The sequence below is a fragment of the Oncorhynchus masou genome, chromosome 9 (assembly GCF_036934945.1).
Source record: "Oncorhynchus masou masou isolate Uvic2021 chromosome 9, UVic_Omas_1.1, whole genome shotgun sequence".
Lineage (NCBI taxonomy): Eukaryota > Metazoa > Chordata > Actinopteri > Salmoniformes > Salmonidae > Oncorhynchus > Oncorhynchus masou.
The window spans coordinates 34,840,563-34,865,949 of record NC_088220.1 but is presented as its reverse complement, the minus strand read 5'-3'; the positions used below and the strand labels follow the sequence as shown (position 1 = coordinate 34,865,949).

Genomic DNA, 25,387 nt, shown 5'->3' with positions numbered 1-25,387 from the left:
TTGTTCTGAAGTACCTGTCCTATAGCTGAGAGATATCAGAAATATCAGGAAACATTTGTTTTTGTACATGTATTTAACCCCTTTACCTTTGGCACTAAACAGTCTCCATGTATACTTCCATACATGTTTTCAACCGGGGGACTTTCAGATGAATTGTGAGGCCTGTGGGCATCCGAGAGCAAAAGACGGGTCATTTTAGCATGTAGACCAAACTGTTCGGGCGCAACAGACAGACGATGGCAGATCGCTTGTGGGGGACGTCGAGGAAATCAGAGAGCAACATTGAGTTCATGAGAGTAATGGTAGTTGACTCTTCCAATCCACTCCACCCTGAATTCCAGCTCCTTCCCTCTGGATGCAGGTACAGATTACCTAAAGTTTTTTTTAAACAGGGGCCAAGTTCTCTTTTATTCCGAATAATAATTCTGAAACTTAACACATGTTGGACTAACTGCACTTAGCACTTCCACTATGAAATTGCACTTACCCTGCCTATTTGGTTGTAAATATCCTTTGCTATTAACAAGTGCTATTCATTGTTTTTAGATGTTAAATGTTTTATGACTCATGCAAGATGAATTGCCACTTTGAGGACATTAAAGTTTTCTGAATCTGAATCATTTTTCCATAGAAGAGGGGTTAATCATTTCTAGGCCAAACCGCTTGGACGGTACAGACGATTTTGTAAGAAGAGCGATTTTCGGGATGTCTCATGGTCTGAGAAACAACTCTTGCGGAAGTGCGACATTGGCGGATGTGGTGGATTGAGACGCATCCAATGCGAAAAATCTGATATCTCTAGTTTAAAACTTGGCAGATTTGTATGGGGATATTTTTGTTGTGCTAATTAAATGTACATGGGGTGCAGACATCTCTAGGGGGTTCATTAAGAATCGAACCAAACACTGCTTGCATAAGAGTCATTTTCCTTCCTGTCAGGTAAAACACTAGAAAATATCCCATCATCGAGTCCTATGCTTGGCATTTAAAATAATCCCCAAAATAATTTATTTATATAACCTTTGCTGGGCATACTTCCGTCATCTTTCTAGTGGATTCGTTTGATGTACAGATGTAGAATCGTAATCTGATTACTCTGCAAAGCAGGAAATGTGAACTTGTATTGTATTTGAGTTTTAAAAGGCTTCCACTTTGAATTTCTTTTGACTTGATTTACCCTAACGGAAAATGTATGAACACCTACAAAAAATAACCATTAATTATTATAATCCACATAATAATTCACATTTCCTGTTACTGCAAGATTACTTTCCTGCTATAGCAAACTGGCTCAAATTACTGTCCTACATCTGTACAGGGTTTCTTGTCATATCAGAGACCCTTTGCTATAAGACAGACTTTGCTATAAGAGGAGCAGCATTTGCATGGCATTGACTTCCCTATTCCATTCTCTCTGCGACATGATTACCAGGTAAATCTTTTGGATACAGGATCCAATCACCATTTGAACGACACAGTACATTCTGTTCACAGCCCTTTCGCTTTTATTGAATAGATGTCAAATGTCTTGGAAAACGTGAAGATGCATAACAGCCATGTTGAGATGAAAACGAACATCAGCAATGGACAAAAACTGTTACAAATGATACATTGTTGTCTGCAAACGTAATGTAGTTGCTTTACTCAAATAATTTCAGATTGAGGTTTTGGAGTTTTTTTTCTTCTGCAAGTCCTAAAAAATATTGTATGTCTCCTTCCCCTATAATATAACTGCATTGCTTTTGAATTATTGATGATAATTATGATATACAGTGAACCATTAGAAACACAAGACAATGAACAATTATATGAAATCACTTTATTCTCAGAGTGTGCGGTGATTCCATTTTGGCAGGAATGTTACAGAGACTAAAAGATCAGCCTGAAATGGCATGCAGCGAGGCTGTCAGGTGGAGCCTATCGACACAGAAGACACAAACAATTATCTTAACAACCTTGCCTACATCTCACACCATAAGCATGCATACAATTGTCAACAAATAGATGGATAGAGAGAGAGAGAGAGCGAGAGGCAGAGAGAGAGAGAGAGAGTGAGAAGGGTCAGAAGATTTTACAATACAAAAAATACAAAAGATACAGATTTCTCGAAGAACAACCACCAGTGGACGTAAACAGGAATGATACAGACATAAAACTGCACCAGAATAAGCATCTTCTCAACACAGTTATAAACAGTCAAAGACTATGCGAAGATAGAAACATCAGACAGTTACATTCAAGACACAACAAAGGAATATTTTAAGTGGCATTTTTGTCAGGCAGTTTTTTATCATATCGATGGTTAATTGAGGGTTGAAATGAAAGAATGGTTTAACTTAAAAAGTGAGAATGAGTGGATCAACAGTAATCTGACATGGTTTATATTTGGTTGCGTCGACACAGGCAGACCAATTCTGATATTTTAACCAATCACATCAGATCTCATCACATCAGATTTTTTTCAGAGTTGATTTGATTGGTCAAAAGATCAATTAGCAGAAAAAAAAATTGTATTGGGCTGCCTGTGTAAACGCAACCATAGAATCGCTAACACATTTTTATTAGACATGTGACTTGTTTCTTCAGGCAGTGGTCAATAAGTGGCAATTTTTTTGCGCAATGTGGAGTAATTAGGTGATGATGACCATAAGGCAGTGATGCCATTTTGTAGTTAAAAATTGAATAATGTTCTACAACATGTTCCAAGAAGGAAATCTGGAACTTTGACAGAATTTCAGACTGTAAATTGCTGGAAAACCTTGTCGGGATGGGCAGTTCCAGTAGCTTTGTATTCATGGACAAGGGTCAAACCAGATGCTATCTGTCCATTATCCTCGTAAATGAAAGATGCTATGTGCTTGGTCGCTAATAATGAAATACTACATTTTCTAAATCTGTTGTGATCATTACATGAACACTACAACATGTAATGGGTAAAAAGGTACAAAAGAAAAGCTAGAATACCTGAGAATTTTAATTAACAAAACATGACATGACGAAATGTCAAATATGAACTTGGTGAGACAGTCTATCACTAACAAGACTATTCTTTGGTTTTTAATAGAAGAAAAACATGGCAATGATTAATTGACGGCTGTCGATGCATGCATGCGCCAATGACAAATAAAGAGAAGTGGTATAATTGTATAATATCAACAAGTATTGGTCGTTAATCAGCCACGTTTTACCACATTGATAAATTAGAGGCTGAAGGCAGTTCACAAGTACATAAAAATCACAGGAAGTTCAATAAATGTGCTCTATAAATGACCTTAATGTTGCGTCTTTCATATGTCTATCTACAAACTTTGTAGGCAATTGGCATGAAGGTTTGAGAGCATACTATGTAGCTAGGTTTTACATCATGCAGATTTTCTTCTCTATTCCACAGCTGGTTTCTAAAGGCTAATCTTGAATCTAACAAGCATCAACACTGGGCTGATATAAACAGTGGCAGTTTCACAAATGCCATCGGTAAACTGCTTGATACTTGTCTAGTACACTCAACATCCATTGGTTTGTAAGCAAATTACAATGGCACTGAAAGCAAACGGTTACTCAGATTGTGCATCATTGACAAATGCTAGCTAGCTAGCTAGCTTGTTCACTGCCAAAAGAAAGGCTTAACAATCTATCTGTTAGCCAGCACTCTATAAGTTAGCTAGCTGCTATAGCACATTTTGTATTTCTCTTTGATTACATGTTGGACTTTTTTTCTGTACATGGCAGGCTAGATAGCTATTGACATTTACTTGGTCATGTGTTGTATCTACCTCAACACAAGAAAATAAATCCCCACAATTACAGAAGAGCATCAAAGCAATTCTCTTCATACTAACGACAAAATTGTCATATTCGTTGTCCAAGACCCTACGAAGTCTGCACAGGCCCTATGGAATGTCTGAAATATTTGGAATGTACACTACAGATTAATTCATTTTAAATTAAGAAATCGAAGGAAAGGGATGAAAGAACTTTAAACATTTAGAGTTCTGTGGTACAACTGAATGACAGAAACGTCTGGGGAAATGTACACATTGACCTCTGGGGAAAACATTGACAACATATAGAGGAACATATCGAAGGACAACTGTTTCCTATGGTGTACGCATGCCTCTCAAGTTATTAGCAAAAACGGCCTTGTCCTGCAATCTCTGTAAAGTTTAGAACACAAATTCACGGTATGGAAGAACCACAAACCAAATCCCACTGAGAGACAATGACCCGCACTAGTTGAAATTATCAATGCGATAAAACACCCTACATTAAACAAATCCTCCACCTCTTTCCCCACTTGGCAAAATTAAACACTTCGGACTGAAGTCATATGCTTCTCCATTACTAGTTAGACAACGTTGTGTCTATACACAAACACACAACATGTATTAAGCTCAACACATAACAATGAAGATTGTCTGTCTTTGCTGATTCGGGATTGCACTCCCTTTAGTTAACCAACGGACACAGGACAACTTCATTTCGAACAATATATTGCACCATTGTCACTGTCTGTTCACATAAAGTGTGTTCACAACATAGTTGTGGTTGAGAAAACTAAAAGTACATCTAGTAAATCTATTTACAGATATGGAAATTAGAATAGTTAACATATAGCCCTCTACGTCCAATTGTATTTGCTGGATTTGATTCTCACAAGTCCTACTGTTTATGAGCCAAGCAGATCGAGTTAGCAACAAGACATACAACTATGGGTTTACATTAAGCACAGGTATATCATTGTTTTTTGTTGAGCATTTTTATCGAGGACATCTATCATTTCAAGGAAGAACAGTTAGGATGTCTATGTATAGCCTACCGTACATAGTAGTGTCATCGAAACAAAATTGAAAACCAGAGTTATTGCCTTAAATATTAATGTATTTCACTTAATCATACCAAATGTAATGGAATTTGTAAATGTACTGTACTCCACAAAATCTATCAACGGCATGCTTGAAAAACATATGTTGTTGAATGAATGATCCATTTTCTTTATGGTTTACAACATTGTTACAATTACCAGTATAATTTTCAACATTAAAACATATGAATGTTTTGGGACAGAGAACAGTATTAAAATGATCAATGAAGAACCGATAAAAACTACATGGATATATCAATATCATCAAGAATAAAACAGCTAAATGTTATCAAATGTTTATCTGATTTGGAGAATGTCTTAAATGTTTAAATTATGGCTTATACTCTTTATATATTTTCTGGTACTCACATATATTCATTTTAATCCAGAGGCTATTATTTACAAACAAAAATTGTGGATTATAGTTTATCAGATCACATTCTAAGGCCTGGACACCTTGAAAACCTGGCATCAAATGTGTCTTTAAGTTAAGGTATTGGATCTATGCAGATGTTACATAGGTTCATACATCACGTCATGGTATCACCAATCAGTGGTCTTCCATCCAAACAAGACAATGTAACACATGGATAGATCGGATCATTTATCATTTAAGTTAAGGACAAATATTATGGTGCGCTGATCAAATCCAGGGCTCTTAGAAACGGGGATGTATGGGTGAAGAACGGTTGGTTGGGGTGGTGGCCTTGGTTATGTATGTTGGAAGGTTAACAATCTAATATCACCAACGCTGTTACTTTTTATTGAACATATCCATAAATGGACCAGGGAGGAATTTCATGACCGTGTCCATGATACTTTCCTCTTCCTCCTCCTCATCACCACAGCCGGCTGGGACGGCCTTCTTGGGGCGGGTAAGACTTCCCTCTGCTGCCTGATCCAAAGCAGCCTGGGCCTCGGCTTCCTTCTCCTCCTTCTTCTTGATGCCGTACTGGAACAGCAAACAAACAAAGGCGGCCGCTTTAGGGAACAAATATAAACTTCACTTCACACATGCACTTTCACACAGTCATTTCTATCAAATGTGGGTCCCTCTTCAGTCTCAGTGAAGTTTTTTGCACCTCACCGTGACAACATACTACTCATACTAATACATTAATAGTAGATTTTATGATATAGAATTACAGGGAAAGTCCACTCAGCCTACCCTGGATTACACATAATGTAGACCCACTTGCATTGAGACGTCTGGCACTCAACCTTGCCTCCTTCAACAATTTGCATAGTAATACAAAGACCTTATGCCCCGCCCCTTTCAAAGAATTAAAGAATAAAGAATAATGGACAACATATCTTAATGGTTGTCTGTACCCATTATTGTTAGAAAATATCTCAACATTCTCTTGTCTTTGATCAAGCAGTGGAAATAATTTCCTCTTGTGGGACAGTAAACAACAATCAATCAACCAATCAACCCATTAACCAATCAATCAACCAATCAACCCATTAACCAATCAATCAACCCATTAACCAATCAATCAACCAATCAATCCATTAACCAATCAATCAACTAATCAACCCATTAACCAATCTATCAACCAATCAACCCATTAACCAATCAATCAACCAATCAACCCATTAACCAATCAATCAACCAATCAACCCATTAACCAATCAATCAATCAATCAACCCATTAACCAATCAACCAATCAACCCATTAACCAATCAATCAACCAATCAACCCATTAACCAGTCAATCAACCAATCAACCCATTAACCAACCAATCAACCCATTAACCAATCAATCACCGTGATATACATCAAGAGAGCCTATTATACCGCACAGTATGATCAAAACAGGAGTGCTTTCTCTGAGATCAGCCAGGTTAGCCTCCCACTAAGCGAGCAAGGACTTGGCCTCTACAGTAGACCACTGGCAGGGAGAGCTCCTGGTGAGTTACTGCCGGATGCTGAGGAGGGGAGTACATGTAGACTGCCTGACTGATGGAACATCCTAGGGCACGGATGCGGAAGATGAGTTGTTAGTCTCCTGTGAGCCCTTTGCAACTCTCCCAAGCATAAATTCATGTGATTCTCAGGCAGTAAACATCTTAAAGGAGGATGGATCTCGTCATTTTTAGGATATGGTTTGTGAATGGGGACTCAAAGAAAGGGGGTAGGCGGCGGAGTGCTCTCAGTACTGTCTAATGCGTACTGAAATAGTTTTTTAATTTCACCTTTATTTATCCAGGTAAGCTAGTTGAGAACAAGTTCTCATTTACAACTGCGACCTGGACAAGATAAAGCAACGCAGTGCGACAGAAACAACAACACAGAGTTACAAATGGAATAAACAAGCATATAGTCAATAACACAATAGAAAAAAGAAAGTCTATATACAGTGTGTGCAAATGGCATGAGGAGGTAAGGCAATAAATAGGCCATAGTAGCAAAGTAATTACAATTTAGCAGATTAACACTGGAGTGATAGATGAGCAGATGATGATGAGCAGATGATGGTGTGTAAGTAGTGATACTGGTGTTCAAAAGAGCAGCAAAGTAAATTAAAAACAATATGGGGATGAAGTAGATAGATTGGGTGGGCTATTTACAGATGGACTATGTACAGCTGCAGCGATCGGATAGCTGCTCAGATAGCTGATGTTTATAGTTAGTGAGGGAAATGTATGTCTCCAGCTTCAGCGATTTTTGCAATTCATTCCAGTCACTGGCAGCAGAGAACTGGAAGGAAAGGAGGCCAAAGGAGGTGTTGGCTTTGCTAATGCTAATGATCATGTTTTGCCTTCTTTTGTCATAATTACACAAATCAAAAGTGTGTAAGACATTCATTAAAATGTATCAGACTGATCATATTTTATCTTCCAATATGAATTAGCTCAGTTTTCATGATTATTTCATGTTAGGCCTCCTAGAAAAAGTGTTCTCTCATCTTTGAGGCTTGAATAATGAAATAAGCTCACTCACTTGATTTTCAAAGACAATTCCTCACTGCTTTACACAATACACAATAGAGGCAGCACTAGCTTTCCAGAAGTTACTGGAGGAGCCGTAGCTTTTTGCTGATGCCAATAGTGGTTGTGCATGTTGCAGAAGATCAACAGAGATGTTGGTGCATTTCAGTCACGTTGTGGAGCGGAACATGGAGATGCAGTCTTAATCCTGGTGTAAATTAGGCCCGCTTGGTGCCAGTGCCGCCAATAAGATGCTGCGTCTTTAGCCCTCTCTCTTTGCATAGCAATTGATCGGCATCAAATAGGAGGTTTGGGGTGATGATTCCACGCATTACTCTATGCTTAGTAATATTTACAGATTCCATACATCAAGGACACCTTTAAGTCTGGTTTAAAGACTGATCACATCTTTTATGTTGGAAGTTAAGGTACATTCCTCAGAAAACGAAGTCTGTTAACATTGTGGTTTTAAAGCCCGATGCCATTTCACTGCTTTAGCTCCCTTGTGTTGGACTCTTCTTCCTGCTCTCTCTCTTATTCAGGGTCACACAAAGAACTGTGTCAGTTTCAGTGACGTCTTCCACAGTCTTCGGTTTCCAACGTGTGCTGAAGCTGCACTGCAATTTCTGTCTTTTTCCAAAACAAAGTTTCTTTGAGGTTATATCAAGTCAAGCTTCTCCTACCAGGTTCAAAAGACAACACCACTGAACCAAGCTGCCATACTCTCAACATTGGATGACAGCGAGAAGTAATGATCAAATAGGAATTTGACAAGCATAGTGCATTGTTTGGTTCTGCACAGACAGACGGACAGTCAGACACACACATAAACACACACACACACACAGCAGCTTTACATTATGATAATGCATGCATGAGTTTTGCATCGGAAGGCAATCACATGTGAGTATGATCCATGCAACGGGGTTGAAGCTATTTGCATAAGATTCAATGTTCAACGTGATGACATGTTTACCTTATCCCTGATGCCCTGTCGGACGTTTTCTCTCTCCGATTCCATTTTTGCATATTTTGCCTTCCTCTCCTCCTCCTGTTGTCGAAGTGCCTCTTGTCGTTCCTCCTCCTTTTTCTCCGCATCTGGGTCCTTCTCAGCCTCTTCCCCACCCAACATTTTCCCCATGTCTTTGGTGGCTCCTTTAGAGGTAAATGAAAGTGGGGGAAGAAATGTCAGCCATGAGTCTGTTATGCGGGAACCTACAGTACAGTACTGAACAACAGAGGAAACAAGAAGTGACCAGCCTGAACGTGAACCCAATAAAAAATCATCTCCTCTTCCTTTTGATGGGCTTTGTGTTGGTTTCTTTGGCCATGACTATCTCTGTCAGAGGCTGAGCCACGCACAAATGTTCCAACTGGACAGTGGGTCAAGACCCACTTTTTTTATGGTTTGGAGTTCTGTGGTAGGATTTGGATGTGGCTGATTATAAGAAGATACAGTAATAGAAACACATCCTCGACCCCTGGCATGGCTTCTTAGATATGATAGACAACTGAATTTTATTATGGAGAAATAGCTCTTGGGGGATTCATTGGCTCACTTTTATTCAGTGAAAAGAGACTGGACAGAGTTGCCAAAAACCAATTGAATAGACCTTCCCTCAGAGATGAATTGCTTATACAAGCTCTGCATTGACCACGCAGATGGACATTTTCATATGTCGACATATTGAGGAGGAAAAGAGAATGTGATGACAATTAGTCGTTCAGAAATGATGAGACATAGGCAGATGGTTATTATAAATGGAGAGGAGGGGAGTTCATTAACATCTAGTGGTTTACTCCATGCAGATATTTGGCTGAAGTATTTGAAAGTGGGGCCAGGCAAAGTCATATAGATCACATCTGGGCTGTGCACAAGTTTTCCCAACTTTAAAAAGAAAAAGTATCCATCATAATCCAGCAGTGTGCTTAGCCTACGAAACTAAATCTACTTTCGTCCCTTTCCAATGTCTCTGAGAAGGATGCTTGTGTATTTACCTAAAATCAAGACAACATCATACGTCAGCTAAACATTCCCATGAATAATGGATTAGAGAATGTCTACATAACTTTTAAACTTGTAAAAGCCCCCATCCTACATTTAGAGAGAGATTAAGCCCCGTATAGAGTCAGACTGCTGAGGGCTGCTCCAATATGCATTCCCCTCACAATGAGGTCTGACACAGAGCATGTCGATGAATGAGAGCTTCACCTCCTCTCCCCCAACCGCTGGAGGCATGCCAGTGCTCTCTCTCTCTCTCTCTCCCAGCTGCCCATGGATAGTCAGACTCCCTGACACACCACACCGCTCAGGCCCGACTCACTGGAAATTGATTTTAATGAGGACTGGGCCAACCTGATGGCGGATAAAGATGCGGTGGAGATGGCTCCACCACAGCCCATCCTTTATGAGCCTCTCCCGTCCAAAAGGCTTACTCTTTCAGCATTTGCCCCTCTGTCTTGATCCAATCTGTGCAAAGTTCCAACAAGCCAGGCTGCATCCAGCTCTCCAGAGGAGGAAGCCGAACACACGGCCATCTGGTCTCCACCCGAAATTGATGAGCGATTGCCCGCCATGACCTTGGGGTTCGCTGGCTACTCCCCACTTTGCATTCTGATACTGGCAAGTGGGAGTTAGGCAAAGCTGCAATACCTCGTCCTGACAAGAGGACCGCTAATTAATAAACGCATTTCTGTTTGGTGTCACATTAGCGAGTTAGCATAGCAAACAAACGGCTAGGGCTAGGATACGTTGACATCTCACAAAGGGTCAGTCTTAAAAATCTTTTGGGATAGGGGGCAGCATCTTCACTTTTGGATGAATAGCGTGCCCAGAGTGAACTGCCTTCTACTCTGTCCCACATGCTAATATATGCATATTATTATTAGTATTGGATAGAAAACACTCTGAAGTTTCTACTAAGTTAAACTGTTTGAATGATGTCTGTGAGTATAACAGAACTCATATGGCAGGCGAAAACCTGAGACAAATCCAACTAGGAAGTGGGACATCTGAGGTTTGTAGTTTTTCAAAACTTGGCCTACCGAATACACATTGAGATATGGATGAAGTTGTACTTCCTACTGCTTCCACTAGATGTCAACGGTATTTAGAAACTTGAATGAGGATTCTACTATAAAGGAGGGGCCCATGAGACCTCTTTGAGTCAGTGGTCTGGCAGAGTGCCTTGGTCTCATGACGCGTGATCCCGACAGAGTTACCTCTCGCTCCAGTGCTTTTCTGAAGACAAAGGAATTCTCCGGTTGGAACATTATTGATGTTTTATGTTAAACACATCCTAAGATGGATTCCATACATCGTTTGACATGTTTCTAAAGGACTGTAACAGAACTTTTCGAGTTTTTGTCTGGACGAAGTGCCTGCGCCTCATGAAGATGCATTACTAGGCTGAATGCGCTAACAACAAGTGGCTATTTGGACATAAATGATAGAACTTTATGGAACAAATCAGTCATTTATTGTCGAACTGGAATTCCTGGGAGTGCCTTCTGATGAAGATCATCAAAGGTAAGTGAATATTTATGGTGTTGTTTCTAACTTTGTTGACTCCAAAATGGCGGACATTCCTCTGGCTGTTTTGGGTTCTGAGCGCCGTTTCTCAGATCATGCTTTTTCCGTAAAGTTTTTTTGAAATCTAACACAGCAGTTGCATTAAGGAGAATGCTTAATTCTGTGAACAACACTTGCGTCTTTAATCAATGTTTATTATGAGTATTTCTGCAAAATCACCAGATGTTTTGGAATCAAAACATTACTGCACGTAAGGCGCCAAAGTAAACTGAGATTTTTGGATATAAATATGCACATTATCGAACAAAACATACATGTCTTGTGTAACATGATGTCCTATGAGTGTCATCTGATGAAGATCATCAAAGGTTAGTGATTAATTTGATCTATATTTCTGCTTTTTGTGACTCCTATCTTTGGCTGGGAAAATGGCTGTGTTTTTTTTGACTTGGCTATGACCTAACATAATCATATGTTGTGCTTTCGCTGTAAAGCATTTTTGAAATTGGACATGATGGGTAGATTAACAAGATGTTCATCTTTCATTTGCTGTATTGGACTTGTTAATGTGTGAAAGTTACATGTTTCTAAAAAACATTTTTGAATTTCGCGCACTGCCTTTTCAGCGGAATGTTGTCGAGGGGTTAACAGTCTTAACAGTGGATGTCTTATAATGCGCCATTGAACACCAATGTTTACGATACGTAACACACAGGGGTGAAATATAGGGGAATGGAATGAAGTTTCACTCCTTAGTATTGGAAACAACGTACAGTAGATTTGTATACTGTTTAAAATTGCACAATCCCCTCCCCCACCTATAATATTGTAATCTTGTGACACTTCCAGTTGGTCTATCTTCCACTATATTAATTGTATTATGAGTGGGATGTGATGTTATATTTTTTATTTTATTTTTTATTTCTTCTTTATTTAACCAGGTAGGTCAGTTGAGAACAAGTTCTCATTTACAACCGCGACCTGGCCAAGATAAAGCATAGCAGTGCGACAGAAGCAACAACACAGAGTGACACATAAACAAACGTACAGTCAATAACACAACAAAAAAAGAAAACTAGAAAAATCGATGTGCAGTGTGTGCAAATGTAGAAGAGTAGGGAGGTAAGGCAATAAATAGGCGCTAGAGGTGAAAATAATTACAATTTAGCATTAATACTGGAGTGATAGATGTGCAAGAGAGCAATAGGGTAAGTAAAAATATGGGGATGAGGTAGTCGGGTGTGCTATTTACAGATTGGTTATGTACAGGTACAGCGATAGGTAAGATGCTCAGACAGCTGATGCTTAAAGTTAGAGGGGGAGATATAAGACTCCAGTATCTCTACTTGCCCATCATCATGTGAGATATTGTGTCTTTAAATGTAGACCATGCGGAAGCTAGCTGAATACAAAGCTGAAAAAGACAATACAACTATGTAATATACCTTTCTACTAAACCCTTGTAATGTCATTAATTTGCAGCTGTACAAAATGATTACTTTGGGAGAACTCATGACAGGCAAGGCCATGATAAGCTCTACTGAAGAGTAGACTCATTGCAGTGACTTTATTCTACAAAGGACAAAAAAGAATTGGAGAATTAAGGGGACAAATTATTTTACACTAACTAATATTTTCACTCAAGGTCAGAATAAGCAAAAGTCTAAACAATTTCTTGTACGTCTCTACGAGGTACAGTAGGAGCCACTGTCAGTAATTTCCCTCTAGTGTGTGTGGAACCAATCATTTGAGTGAACTCTCTCCATGGTTGCCAGTAGCCTGGGGAGATGTTTCCAACTCACACACACAGTATTTTCTACTGACTGTTTGAGGCCTGTCTGCCTCAAAATAAATACGCATGCCAATGTTTCAAACAGCAACAAGTTCTCAGTCAAATTTCACTCTAAATACATTATTTTGTCATGGTATTCTCATATCTGTCACACCCTGGTCTTAGTATTTTGTGTTTTCTTTATTTATTTGGTCAGGCCAGGGTGTGACATGGGTTTTGGTATGTGGTGTGTTTTGTCTTGGGGTTTTTCGTAGGTATCGGGATTGTGGCTTAGTGGGGTTTTCTAGCATAGTCTATGGCTGTCTGAAGTGGTTCTCAATCAGAGGCAGGTGTTTATCGTTGTCTCTGTTTGGGAACCATATTTAGGCAGCCATATTCTTTGAGTGTTTCGGGGGTGATTGTTCCTGTTTCTGTTCCTGTGTTAGTTTGCACCAGTTTAGGCTGTTTCGGTTTTCACGTTACGTTTAATGTTTTTGTATTGATTCGTGTTTCCTTTGTTTTATTAAACATGAATCTAAGTAGCCACGTCGCATTTTGGTCCGACTCTCCTTCACATAAAGAAAGCCATTACAATATCTGTGTGTGCAATGCTGTAATTCAAATTTATTTCACACATGATGGCCCTTTCCTGGCCTATGGCTGTGATAATAAACCAGAAAAATGACATGGAAAAAACATGATTTCTCAGCCCTGCCTGCCTCTATATTATTGATGATCTGCACGTGAGCACTTCTCCTTTGTGAAATCCTGTGTGCTTCATTATCTGTATTTAATTAACTACATTTTCTCCTAGCAATGCTGCATGCTCTGTTCCTCTTCTCCCATCACACCGTACGCTTAATCTCCGCACCGAGGCTAATTAGCTAATCTGTTTGTGACAAAGTTGCAGCGGAGCAGCATGAGACAGCCACCATCCCTTTAGTCTTAGTGGTGACATCCCCTACCAGCTGTGCAGCCTAAGCGCTAACGGAAATGGTCTGGTTGCTGAGGCCTTTCGGGCACATTCACTGAGAGGATTCTCCATGTAGAAGCTAGCTAACAGGCGCTAACAGGCGCTAACAGGCGCTAACTCAACAGAGCTTGAAAGGGTCTCCTCAGCTCAGTTTGGGCCCGAGGGCCACTGTCAGAGGAGAAGAGGGTGAGTGTGCATCGTAGCACAAAGAGTTGAAATTGAAAGGGATCAAGAGAATTTGAAGTTGAGGAAGGGCAAGGTCACATGTTGGCTTAAAATGTGCCATGTTACGTATAGGCATGCAGTGGACTTGGTGGAGAGTGAGAGAGTGAGAGGAAGAGGGGAGCAAATGGTACACTTGACAGGGTGTGTGTGCGTGCGTGTGTGTGTACATTTACATTTACATTTAAGTCATTTAGCAGACGCTCTTATCCAGAGCGACTTACAAATTGGACACAATAGGTGTCTTGTCCTTGTGTGTGTTGGGGGGTGTATGGAGGTGGCTCCGTGTGGGTGTTACCGGCAGAGAACAAAATGTACCATAGTTGACAGTGTGTGTGTGTGTGTGTGTGTGTGTGTGTGTGTGTGTGTGTGTGTGTGTGTGTGTGTGTGTGTGTGTGTGTGTGTGTGTGTGTGTGCCTGTGTGTGTGCCTGTGTGTGCGCGCGTGTGTGTGCGTGTGTGTACACAGTATGTGTTGTATCCTTGTGTGTGTTGGGGGGGGGGTGTTTGGAGGTGGCTCCGTGTGGGTGTTACCGGCAGAGAACAAAATGTACCATAGTTGACAATGTGTGTGACTCTCTATGTGTGTGTGTGTGTGTGTGTGTGTGTGTGTGTGTGTGTGTGTGTGTGTGTGTGTGTGTGTGTGTGTGTGTGTGTGTGTGTGTGTGTGCATGTGTGTGTGTGCCTGTGTATGTGCGTGTGTGTGCGTGTGCATGCGTTCACAGTAGGTGTCTTGTCCTTGTATGTGTGTGGGTGTTTGAAGGTGGCGCGGTGTGGGTGTTACCGGCAGAGGACAAAATGTACTTAGAGCTGACAGTATATGTGTGAATCTATGTGTGTGTGTGTGTGTGTGTGTGTGTGTGTGTGTGTGTGTGTGTGTGTGTGTGTGTGTGTGTGTGTGTGTGTGTGTGTGTGTGTGTGTGTGTGTGTGTAAGAAGGTCGCTGTGCCCTGTTGAAGTACTGTGGGGGAGGGGGGGGGGGCGAAAGTAGCCCCTGTGGAACCCAAACACTTGGCGTTAGCGGGGAGCAGAGGCACCAGCTCAAGGACTGTGTTCCTTCTCCTCCATCTGTCATCCATCACACCTGTCCCAGGGCTACAGGCCAGCCCTCTCTTGCACCGTTAACTTCTACTCCCAGGACAGACACCACCTTAAGTTGGCTCTGAAAGATTGAGCTTCTTTTAATTGTGATAGGTCAATAGCATGGTGGGATGGGGTGTGGAGTCAAGTCAAAAAATAGGTGATACGCACATTCAAAATGTTCACAGGTGGTGCTAGAGCATTTCGCAATGTATCAGAAAAATAGGAATCATGCAGAGAGTCTTGCTACTTCCAGAATGTTGTTCATAGTTACATTGTTATATTGTGACAGTAAGGCTCTTCAACAGAACATCAGATTTTGGGTGGAGTAACCTGTGCGGTTCCTTCAACACCTCCTCTGAAGTAAAGGTCAAGTGGTAGGATATTGTAAGAGCAATTGCCTTTGTAGAGCTAGTCACATAGCAGACACCAACCTGAGGCACACACCAGTTTGTTGCCAAAAAATAGCTTGGTTGGTTCAATAAAATTTAAAAAAACACACCAACCACTGAGAGAGGTAGATCAATTTTCCATTTTAGATGTTATAAAGCAATCTATTGCTCCTCCCCAGCCAGCCTCCCAACACATCACCCATTTCCCACCCGTGATGCAGCTCCCAAAACCATAACAGCGTGCAAGGTATAACTGATGGTCTTTTCTGGAATTATATATCTATCGGTGGTGGATGAAAGTGGGAAACACGACCATATAAAAGGGCCCCAATGGCTGAGGGATTTGGCCTGGCAGACAGGTCGGTAATGAGACTTGGGGTTTTTATGTGTTGGCGAGCGGGATGGGTTGGAATGGGAAGGGGGAGGTACAGTGGACCCACAGCCACCATATCTAAGGTAAATCTACTAGGGAAGATGGAGAACAAAGACAGAAGGTTCATCAGTGCTGCGTTGAGCTAGAAAGACCCAACGCATGTACCACCATGCGGTTCACACCAACAACCCGGCGCCCCATTTATCTACAGAGGACGCAGGTCACCCACGGCCCATTGTTTACCACAACCAAGATCTACATTTGCATTAAGGAGGAATTCACCCACTATAAGGGACTAAATGTAGTATTGTCAAGGGAGCACAGAGACAGAATCATAAGCTCCACAATGACGATGTCTGCACAATGTCATTTGAACAGCTGTGTTCTCTTTACGCCACAATCATAGGAGGAGTAGGCGTATCGCTATCTGCCTTTTAAATAGAGTTTAGGGCTGATTGATTTTCTCTGCTTCCTCAGATAAGCACTGTCTTTAGTGGAGCGTGCTGTAACAACCATGGGCAGCCTAGGGTGGTTCACTTGGTTGTCTGCCAGAGATCATAGAAGGCCATTGCAGACCTTCATAAGTGATTACGCTCGTGTCACTGGGTAAAAAGTCACGGACGGCAGCGAAGCGGAGAACACCAACCCACTGACACTGAGGATACCGAGGACCCACTTCACAGGAAATGAGATAAAAACCACTGCCATGCTGGGGGAAACGCTAAAGGCTGTGACTTATACAAGCTTTCTGCTTAACAAGACCCTTCAGTTCTTAGGAGATGCAGAAAGATGAGATGGTTCGGCCAAGCTGAATGAGACAGTGTGACAGACTGGAACTGTGCAGCTGAAGGGCGCGACTGTACCCTTTAGCCAAAAGGTTTCTAAACTCAAACAGGGCGTAAAAGTAGCCCTCTATGGAGAACAGCAGTATAGTGCAGAGTGGAGTGTACAATAACAAAATGAATTACTATCTATTACCGCTGTGTATTAACATAGTTTTCTCCTGTGCATTTATTCTAAATAGAAATCTAGCTCATTGTTAAAGGGCCCAGCTGTATGCTGTAGTTGACTACTCAGGACTACTCTGTGTGCTCCTCCTGATCCAGAGAAAGCAAACACAGCTAGAACAATTCAACCTTGGGGGATGCCATTTTGCTGGGCTGCAAGGGCTAGGATTAATACCATTTGCTAGATTCAGCCCAGATATGGCGAATGGCAGTTAAGTGCTGTAGCATATACCATTAGCATATTGTGTGCAATTTCCCCCCAATTCAGGAATCAAGATGACAATTAGAACACCTATTCAGATGGGTTCATCTGGATGTAGCTCGTTATGGATGCCCACGCCCAACAATTTATGCATTAGCTGATTCCGAGGGTCATGCAGCTAACTTACAAATGATTTAGGACCTCATTTTAAATTGCTTGACCAAGTGTTGTTGTGTGGTCCTATTACCTTGTTTTGCCAGGTGTGATTGTTAAAAGCAATTAGATTGATGTCTCCACACTCATATTTGACACAACTCATACTTCTCAAAACGTCCATATAATTGCATCTGAAACATGATTAGATTGGAATGTAATGCAACGGGAAATAGGCTGAAAATGACAGGTAATCAAATCCATACGAACGAAATTACAAGATAAAATAGGGTGATAGAAAATGCATTTTAAAGACATACATAGACATATAGATTCATCGCTGCGTCTAGGGCTATAACCTCATACCACTCATTGGCAGAACTTGCACCTCACCAGCACATATGCTGTTACCTCACACCTCACAAATAGACACCTCCCAATAGGCACCTGTGAAACACATTTCACAACTCTACGTGCTTTGTGATTACCAACTTCACATGTACATTTGTGTCATCCTCTTAATCATCGCATAACTTCGATTAACTGGCATGAAGGTTTTAGGTGTCATACTTAGAATAGGTTTCTATTATACCTATTTGAGTTGTTATTATTTGTACTTGGCAACCCAGAGCTGAGGTCTGTCGCCCTCCCTTGCATCTTCTTGTCATGTTTTTTTTTTAATCTATGTGAGTGGAGATAGTGGCGTTGCTCCCAGTCCAGCTCAGCTCTCCATTAAATCTATTTGTACAACCATTTAATTCCTTCGACAACTGATGCAAGCTACAATTGCAATATCCTCTGAGGTAGCTTTCCTCTCTCAATATTTTCAAAGACATCGCTAAACTACTTAGGTGGATGGTTCTTCCATTCTTCCCTGTTTGTAAGGAATTCACACGTGAAGCTGAAATGTGAGCAAGATATAGAGTAGGTACATTTCACTTCAATCCACAATCCAACCATAAATCCACAATGGTGTCAGGTAAGAGGTCAAATCAAAGAATTCCGAGAATCTAGAGCCTGTGGATTAGCATAAATTGTCCTCTCAGTTGGGATCACTAGCTTGCATCTAGAAACCGGTTGTTAGGAACTAGGTTGGTGTTCACTTTTTACTGCAGTGGGCTAAATCAGGGTCACACAGTGTTTCTTGGTAGTCTTAAACAAATCTACTTTGAAAGAAAAGTATACACCTCACACACATGGTTATGGGCTTTAAAAGAAGAACCATGTGAGATATAGTTTTCAATTTTGAGTTTGAGTTTGCATCACAGAAGACTGAAATACAACAAAACCGTTTCACATATAAACATCGGATTTTCTGTGTTTTATTTATTTATTTATTAATTATGAAATTGTAAAAATATCAATGACATTCCACCCATGAGGCCACTAGAGGGTGATTTGGTCATTTGGCTGCAGGAAAGGGGGTCACATTTTAAAACACAAGGAATTTGTGACTGAGGTAATTGATATCTATTTGAGTCTCCATTTCACTTTAGGTTGGATTTCACTTAATGAGAAGCTACTGAGTGTAAAGGTGGAGATGCGAGACCAATGTAGGCCTACAAGCATCTCGGTGACCAAGACAACAAATAGCATCACCCTGTAAAACATCTGAATCTCAAACCCATTGCCCACACAATATGTAAAGCGCATGTACCTTGTAAAGAAATGTAAAGATGTGCTTTAAAATATCTCTGTTTGTTGGATCATGTTGCTTACAACACGACCAGGGTTGTGTGTTTGATTCCTGCATAAGCAACATACAACTTTTGAATATGTGTTTACTGTAAATCACTTTGGATGAAAACCTGTGATAAATCACTGTATTATTGTGGGCATATTACACATTAGAAAATTAGGCCTGGTCTCCAAAGCTGCCTTCACCTTGGGCCTTACCCTAAGTTCTCTGCTTCATTAGGATGGCTCTCTAAGACGTTGGTATTTAGTGAATTTTCACTCTAATTCATGCATATTTAATCGCAACTCTTAAGGCTCCAGTCCCTTCCCCCTTTCCCCAGTCCCTTCCTAGTGGCTTTGCCTTCAGCTCCCGTCTCACTTCCTGGCTTCAGGCTAATGTCAGATGGTATGATTCAACCCACGCCTCTTATCCCTGTGCTTCCGTGACTTTGGAAGACTCGTTCCGTGAATTAGTCCATTGAATCCAAAGCTCCCTTCTGTGCATAATCACGTCTCCTCATCCTCTACGCGACTCCTGAGAAACACTCTGATTTCTAAGATAACTAACACCATTATTCAAACATGAGATCACTTTAACCTCACCGTCATCCATGGGCTGAATTTGCATAGCTTTGGCTATGCGTGGGATATATGAAAATCCAATTCATGCCAATCCCTTTCACAGCATGTTGCCTGTGTGTGAGCACTGAACTCGGAAGGTTGTTGCATCTATGCATTCGGAGCATGTGCCACTAGAATCCACACAGTTTGATTATATTGGTTTTCTTCATTTTATGTTCTCTTTTCTTGGGCTCTTCGGTGTTTATGTAGCATATGGGGATGTGTGAAACTAACTGTTCAGCCTGAAGTGTCACAACTTGCACGAGCAAATAGTAAGCTTCTCGCGTGGCGCCAACTGGTAAGATGCTTCAGAAGGGCAGTCATGTGCACTAGCAAGGCAGAAGTCCAGAGTTTGCACCAGGTAGGGGCCCGAATTGAGAGGAAGCGGTAGTCGCTACGCAAGCAGCGTGACGTTTTTTACGTTTACAGTCAGTCATATAGCACATATCGGCTATGTTTAATGTCCACCTGGGTAAACTAACCCTAAATCCACCTCCTATATCTTCCTGCATGCTTTTTCTTAACCACTAATGCTTGCTGACGCAAATGGCAAATAATGACTTGAAAAGGGAAATGCCTTTTCGAGGACATTCATCGAGCAGCGTCTGATTGTTATGGAGATCAAACCCATAAAGCCATTTGCGATTCATTTCATGGATGATGGAACATTTCAAGAGGTAACGTTTGTGACAAGTTCATGTATTCTGAAAGCACAATGACAGTTAGTAATAGAACTGAATTGATTAATTTCGCTTAGCCCTTAAAAATAATTACCGTCCTTCCTGTTCTCCTCATTCTCTCCTGCAAAGCCAGCAAACCCTATTGTAACGATGAAACACTGTATTATGAAACATCTCCTCTCTCACAAGGGTCGATGCCCCATTGAATTATTGAGAACTTTGTCACATCATGCTGATTTCAGCCGCTGTACATTAAACGTCACGTGAAATATTTCTGAATGCCTGATCAAAAATGCCTGATAACAGTGTTATTCACCAGACAGTCCAAACTCCGGAGGAGGCTAGTGTTTTTTTTACCCCAAAGGTCCTGAAAAAAATACAGAAAATGATGATGACCAAACATCATGCATTTATCTTAAGTCAGTGTCTGTATAACCTGTGCTCTGCCATTCTTTAACACCAGGGCTGATGTTTGAGTGCCATCAGGCATTTCCTATGCATGCACAGCAGTGACCAGACAGACTGCTGCTCTGAGTCCAGAGTTTTATTATGTGTCTCGCTGGAAGCGAGCAAGTGAGCTGAGAATTGAGGTCACCGTCGGCTTCTGTAACAGTTTTCCGTAACTGGGAGGACCTTGCGCTCGAAATATCAAGCACGAGCTGGTAAAGGGGATCGGCCGAGGAGGAGACCGGGGAGAGGAAGCAGAGTGACCTTTGCCTTCTGACTAACACCAGATGCAGCATAAGAATCATCAACAGCATATCAATCTCCATGATTGGCTCCCGAGTAGCGCAGCGGTCTAAGGTACTGCATCTCAGTGCTAGAGGCATCACTACAGACACCCTGGTTCGAATCCAGGCTGTATCACAATTGGGAGTCCCACAGTGTCACCGTGATTGGGAGTTCCATAAAGCGGCGCGCAATTGGCCCAGCGTCGTCTGGGTTTGGCCAGTGTAGGCCATCATTGTAAATACGAATTTGTTCTTAACTCACTTACCGAGTTAAAATAAGAAAAAAAAATTATACCAGCTCCCCAAGCCAGGCTATGAATGGTTTCTTATGGGAGATAGTAAAGGCTGGGGCAGTTTGAAAGTTGCAGGTATAAATAGCCACAGTACAAAGAGATGGTTCTATTATTGAAGCTTGTAGTTAGATTAGAGTGTGGGAAATTAGTCAGAACATGGACCATGATGAAGAATGCTAGTGGTTATACAGCATATTACAGAGCGATAATCCATGCCAAATGAATGGCTGCCATTCAGATGGGCACTCAAGGCATTCATTTGAAGTCCTAGTTTGCACCAGAAAGCATGGTAACTCTCCCCGACATAATGTGCACTAAAATGAAAAGTGAACGAGAGAGGATTTGCAGTAGTGGAATACTTTCAACAGAGAAGAGGGCACTGATGCAGGTTACTAATTTTTCTATCATGGTTGAATCCATTATTTATCGGCATTAAGGAACACAGACATTCAGCTTTGGTTTCTGTTCCTGTTTCGTACTGGTCAAAAGTTATAGAACACATACTCATTCAAGGGTTTTCCTTTATTTTGGCTATTTTCTACATTGTAGAAAAATAGTGAAGACATCAAAACTATGAAATAACACATATGAAAACATAAAGTAACCAAATAGTCACCCTTTGTCTTGATGACAGGTTTGCACACTCTTGGCAGTCTCTCAACCAGCTTCACCTGGAATGCTTTCACAATAGTCTTGAAGGAGTTCCCACATATGGGCTGCTTTTCCTTCACTCTGCTGTCCGACTCAACCCAAACTATCTCAATTTGTTTGGGGTTGGGTTATTGTGTAGGCCAGCTCATCTGATGCAGCACTCCATCACTCTAATTATTTCTAAAATAGCCCTTACACAGCCCGGAGGTCTGTTGGGTCATTGTCCTGTTGAAAAACAAATGATAGTCCTACTAAGCACAAACCAGATGGGATGGCGTATCGCTGCAGAATGCTGAGGTATCCATGCTGGTTAAGTGTGCCTTGAATTCTAAATAAATTACAGACAGTGCCACTAGCAAGCACCCTCACACCATAACACCTCCTCCTCCATGCTTCACGGTGGGAAATACACATGCGGTCTCACAAAGACACGGTGGTTGGACCCAAAAATCTCCAATTTGGACTCCAGACCAAAGGACACATTTCCACCGGTCTAATGTCCATTGCTCGTGTTTCTTGGCCCAAGCAAGTCTCTTCTTCTTATTAGTGCCCTTTAGTAGTGGTTTCCTTGCAGCAATTTAACGATGAAGGCCTGATTCACACAGTCTCCTCTGAACAGTTGATTTTGAGATGTGTCTCTTACATGCACTTATTTGGGCTGCAATTTCTGAGCCTGGTAACTCTAATGAACTTATCCTCTGCAGCAGAGGTAACTCTGGGTCTTCCATTCCTGTGGCGGTCCTCATGAGAGACAGTTTCATCATAGCGTTTGATGTTTTTGCGTTCTTGAAATGTTCCATATTGACTGACCTTCATGTCTTAAAATAATGAAGGACTGTCATTTGCCTTTGCTTATTTGAGCTGTTCTTGCCATAATTTGGACTTGGTCTATTACCAAATAAGGCTATCTTCTGTATACCACCCCTACTTTATCACAACACAACTGATTGGCTCAAATGCATTAAGAAGGCACACCTGTTAATTGAAATGCATTCCAGGTGACTCCCTCAAGAAGCTGGCTGAGAGAATGCCAAGAGTGTGCAAAGCAGTCATCAAGGCAAACGGTGGCTATTTAAAAAAATCTCAAATCTCAAATATAACACTTTTTTGGTTACTATACCATATTCTTCTACCAATAGTAAAAAAATAAAGAAAAACCCTGGAATGAGTTTGTGTTCTAAAACTTTTGACCAGTAGTGTACACCTCACCTTGTTCTGGTAATGATAATAAAAACAAAGTCCTCTGTACTTGTGTAACGGCGTTCTTTTGTTGTTGAAGGAGAGTCGGACCGAAATACAGCGTGTAAGTTACTCATGTTTATTGAATGAAGACAAAACGAACTAACTAACACGAATAACTAAATAAATACAAAAAAACAACAAACAGAACGAAACCTAATACAGCCTGACTGGTGCAACCTACACAGAGACAGGGACAATCACCCACGAAATGCAAAGCGAAATACAGGCTACCTAAATACGGTTCCCAATCAGCGACAACGAGAAGCACCTGACTCTGATTGAGAACCGCCTCAGGCAGCCAACCTATATAACACACACACACCCCTAATCAACTACAATCCCAAACACTACAAACCCCAATACGAAAAAACAATACATAACCCCATGTCACACCCTGGTCTGACTAACTAATAAACTAAAACACACAATAAGACCAAGGCGTGACAACTTGACACTAAATTTGGGTAACAAGTGTCTCTATAAGGGATTTATAAATTGTGTTCACCATTATTAATCATTACTCCCATATTAATAAACCTACTAATAAATATTAATAAATTTACTAATCATTAGTAAAAAATATATATATATATTTTTGCAGTTCCTAATCTAAAGTGAGTGCAATTTTCACTTCATAAATGTTTTGAGTGACCAGTGTAATTTCTCACAAAATGATGGGCATGCCATTGGTAGACATTCCAGCAGTACCTGGTAAAAGAACAAGCACACAACACAGGATGTTACGGGAACAATATATACATATGTGAATAACTAGCTTACTAACATTTACAAATGTGGGAGTAATGAATAAGAAATGGTGAGCAAACGGTGTTTAAATGCCTTATACACAGCCTTCGGGAAGTATTCAGACCCCTTGACTTTTTCCACATTTTGTTACGTAACAGCCTTATTCTAAAATGGATTAAATAAAAATAAATCCTCAGCAATCTACATACAATACCCCATAATGATAAAGTAAAGACAGATTTTTTGAAATGTTTGCAAATGTATTAAAAATAAAAGTGTTCCTCTGTGGAGATGAGAGAACCTTACAGAAGGACAACAATCTCTGCAACACTTCACCAATCTGGCCTTTATGGTAGAGTGGCCCGACAGACGCCACCCCTCAGAAAAAGTCACATGACAGCCCAGTTGGAGTTTGCCAAAAGGCACCTAAATACTTCATACAGTGAAGCATGGTGGTGGCAGCATCATGCTGTAGGGAGATTTTTCAGCGGCAGGTACTGGAAGACTAGTCAGGATCGAGGACATATGAATGGAGCAAAGTACAGAGAGATCCTTGATGAAAACCAGCTCCAGAGCGCTCAGAACCTCAGACTGGGATGAAGGTTCACCTTCCAACAGGACAACGACAGCGAGCACACAGCCAAGACAACGCAGTAGTGGATTTTGGACAAGTCTCTGAATGTCCTTGAGTGGCCCAGCCAGAACCCGGACTTGAACCCGATCGAACATCTCTGGAGAGACCTGAAAATATCAGTGCAGCAAAGCTCCCCATCCAACCTGACAGAGCTTGAGAGGATCTGCAGAGAAGAATGGGAGAAACTCATGCTATGCTTTTAGTATCATACCCAAAAATACTTGAGGCTGTAATTGTAACAAAAGGTTCTTCAACAAAGTACTGAGTAAAGGGTCTGAATACTTATGTAAATGTGATATTTCTGTTTTCTATTTTCTTTAAATAAACAGTTTTTGCTTTGTCATTATGGGGTATTGTGTGTAGATTGATGAGGGGGGAAAACTATTTAATACATTTTAGAATAAGGCTGTAAACTAACAAAATGTGCAAAAAGTCAAGGGGTCTGAATACTTTCTAAAGGCACTGTAAATGCCTTTCAAATGGTTTATTATGGACCCTTAAAATGAAGTGTTTCCCTAAATGTACTCTCAGAAATCCTCAACATGAGAAAGTGGGAGGATATGACAATACTAGAAAAGATGACAAATCTCTCCTTGTCCCCTTGTAGACCATTA

General features: G+C 40.9%; 1 protein-coding gene across 1 annotated transcript in view; it reads right to left on the bottom strand.

Annotated features, from left to right (window-relative positions):
* Window positions 1-1,799: 1,799 nt before the first annotated feature.
* Window positions 1,800-25,387, bottom strand: part of LOC135545930 (complexin-1-like) — a 41,294-nt gene continuing 17,706 nt past the window's right edge. The window contains exons 3-4 of the mRNA XM_064973928.1: window positions 8,772-8,950; window positions 1,800-5,813 (exon numbers count right to left, since the gene is read on the bottom strand). Coding sequence (XP_064830000.1) covers window positions 5,616-5,813; window positions 8,772-8,950 — 377 coding nt within the window. The 3' untranslated portion in view covers window positions 1,800-5,615. The remainder of the gene's footprint in view (window positions 5,814-8,771; window positions 8,951-25,387) is intronic.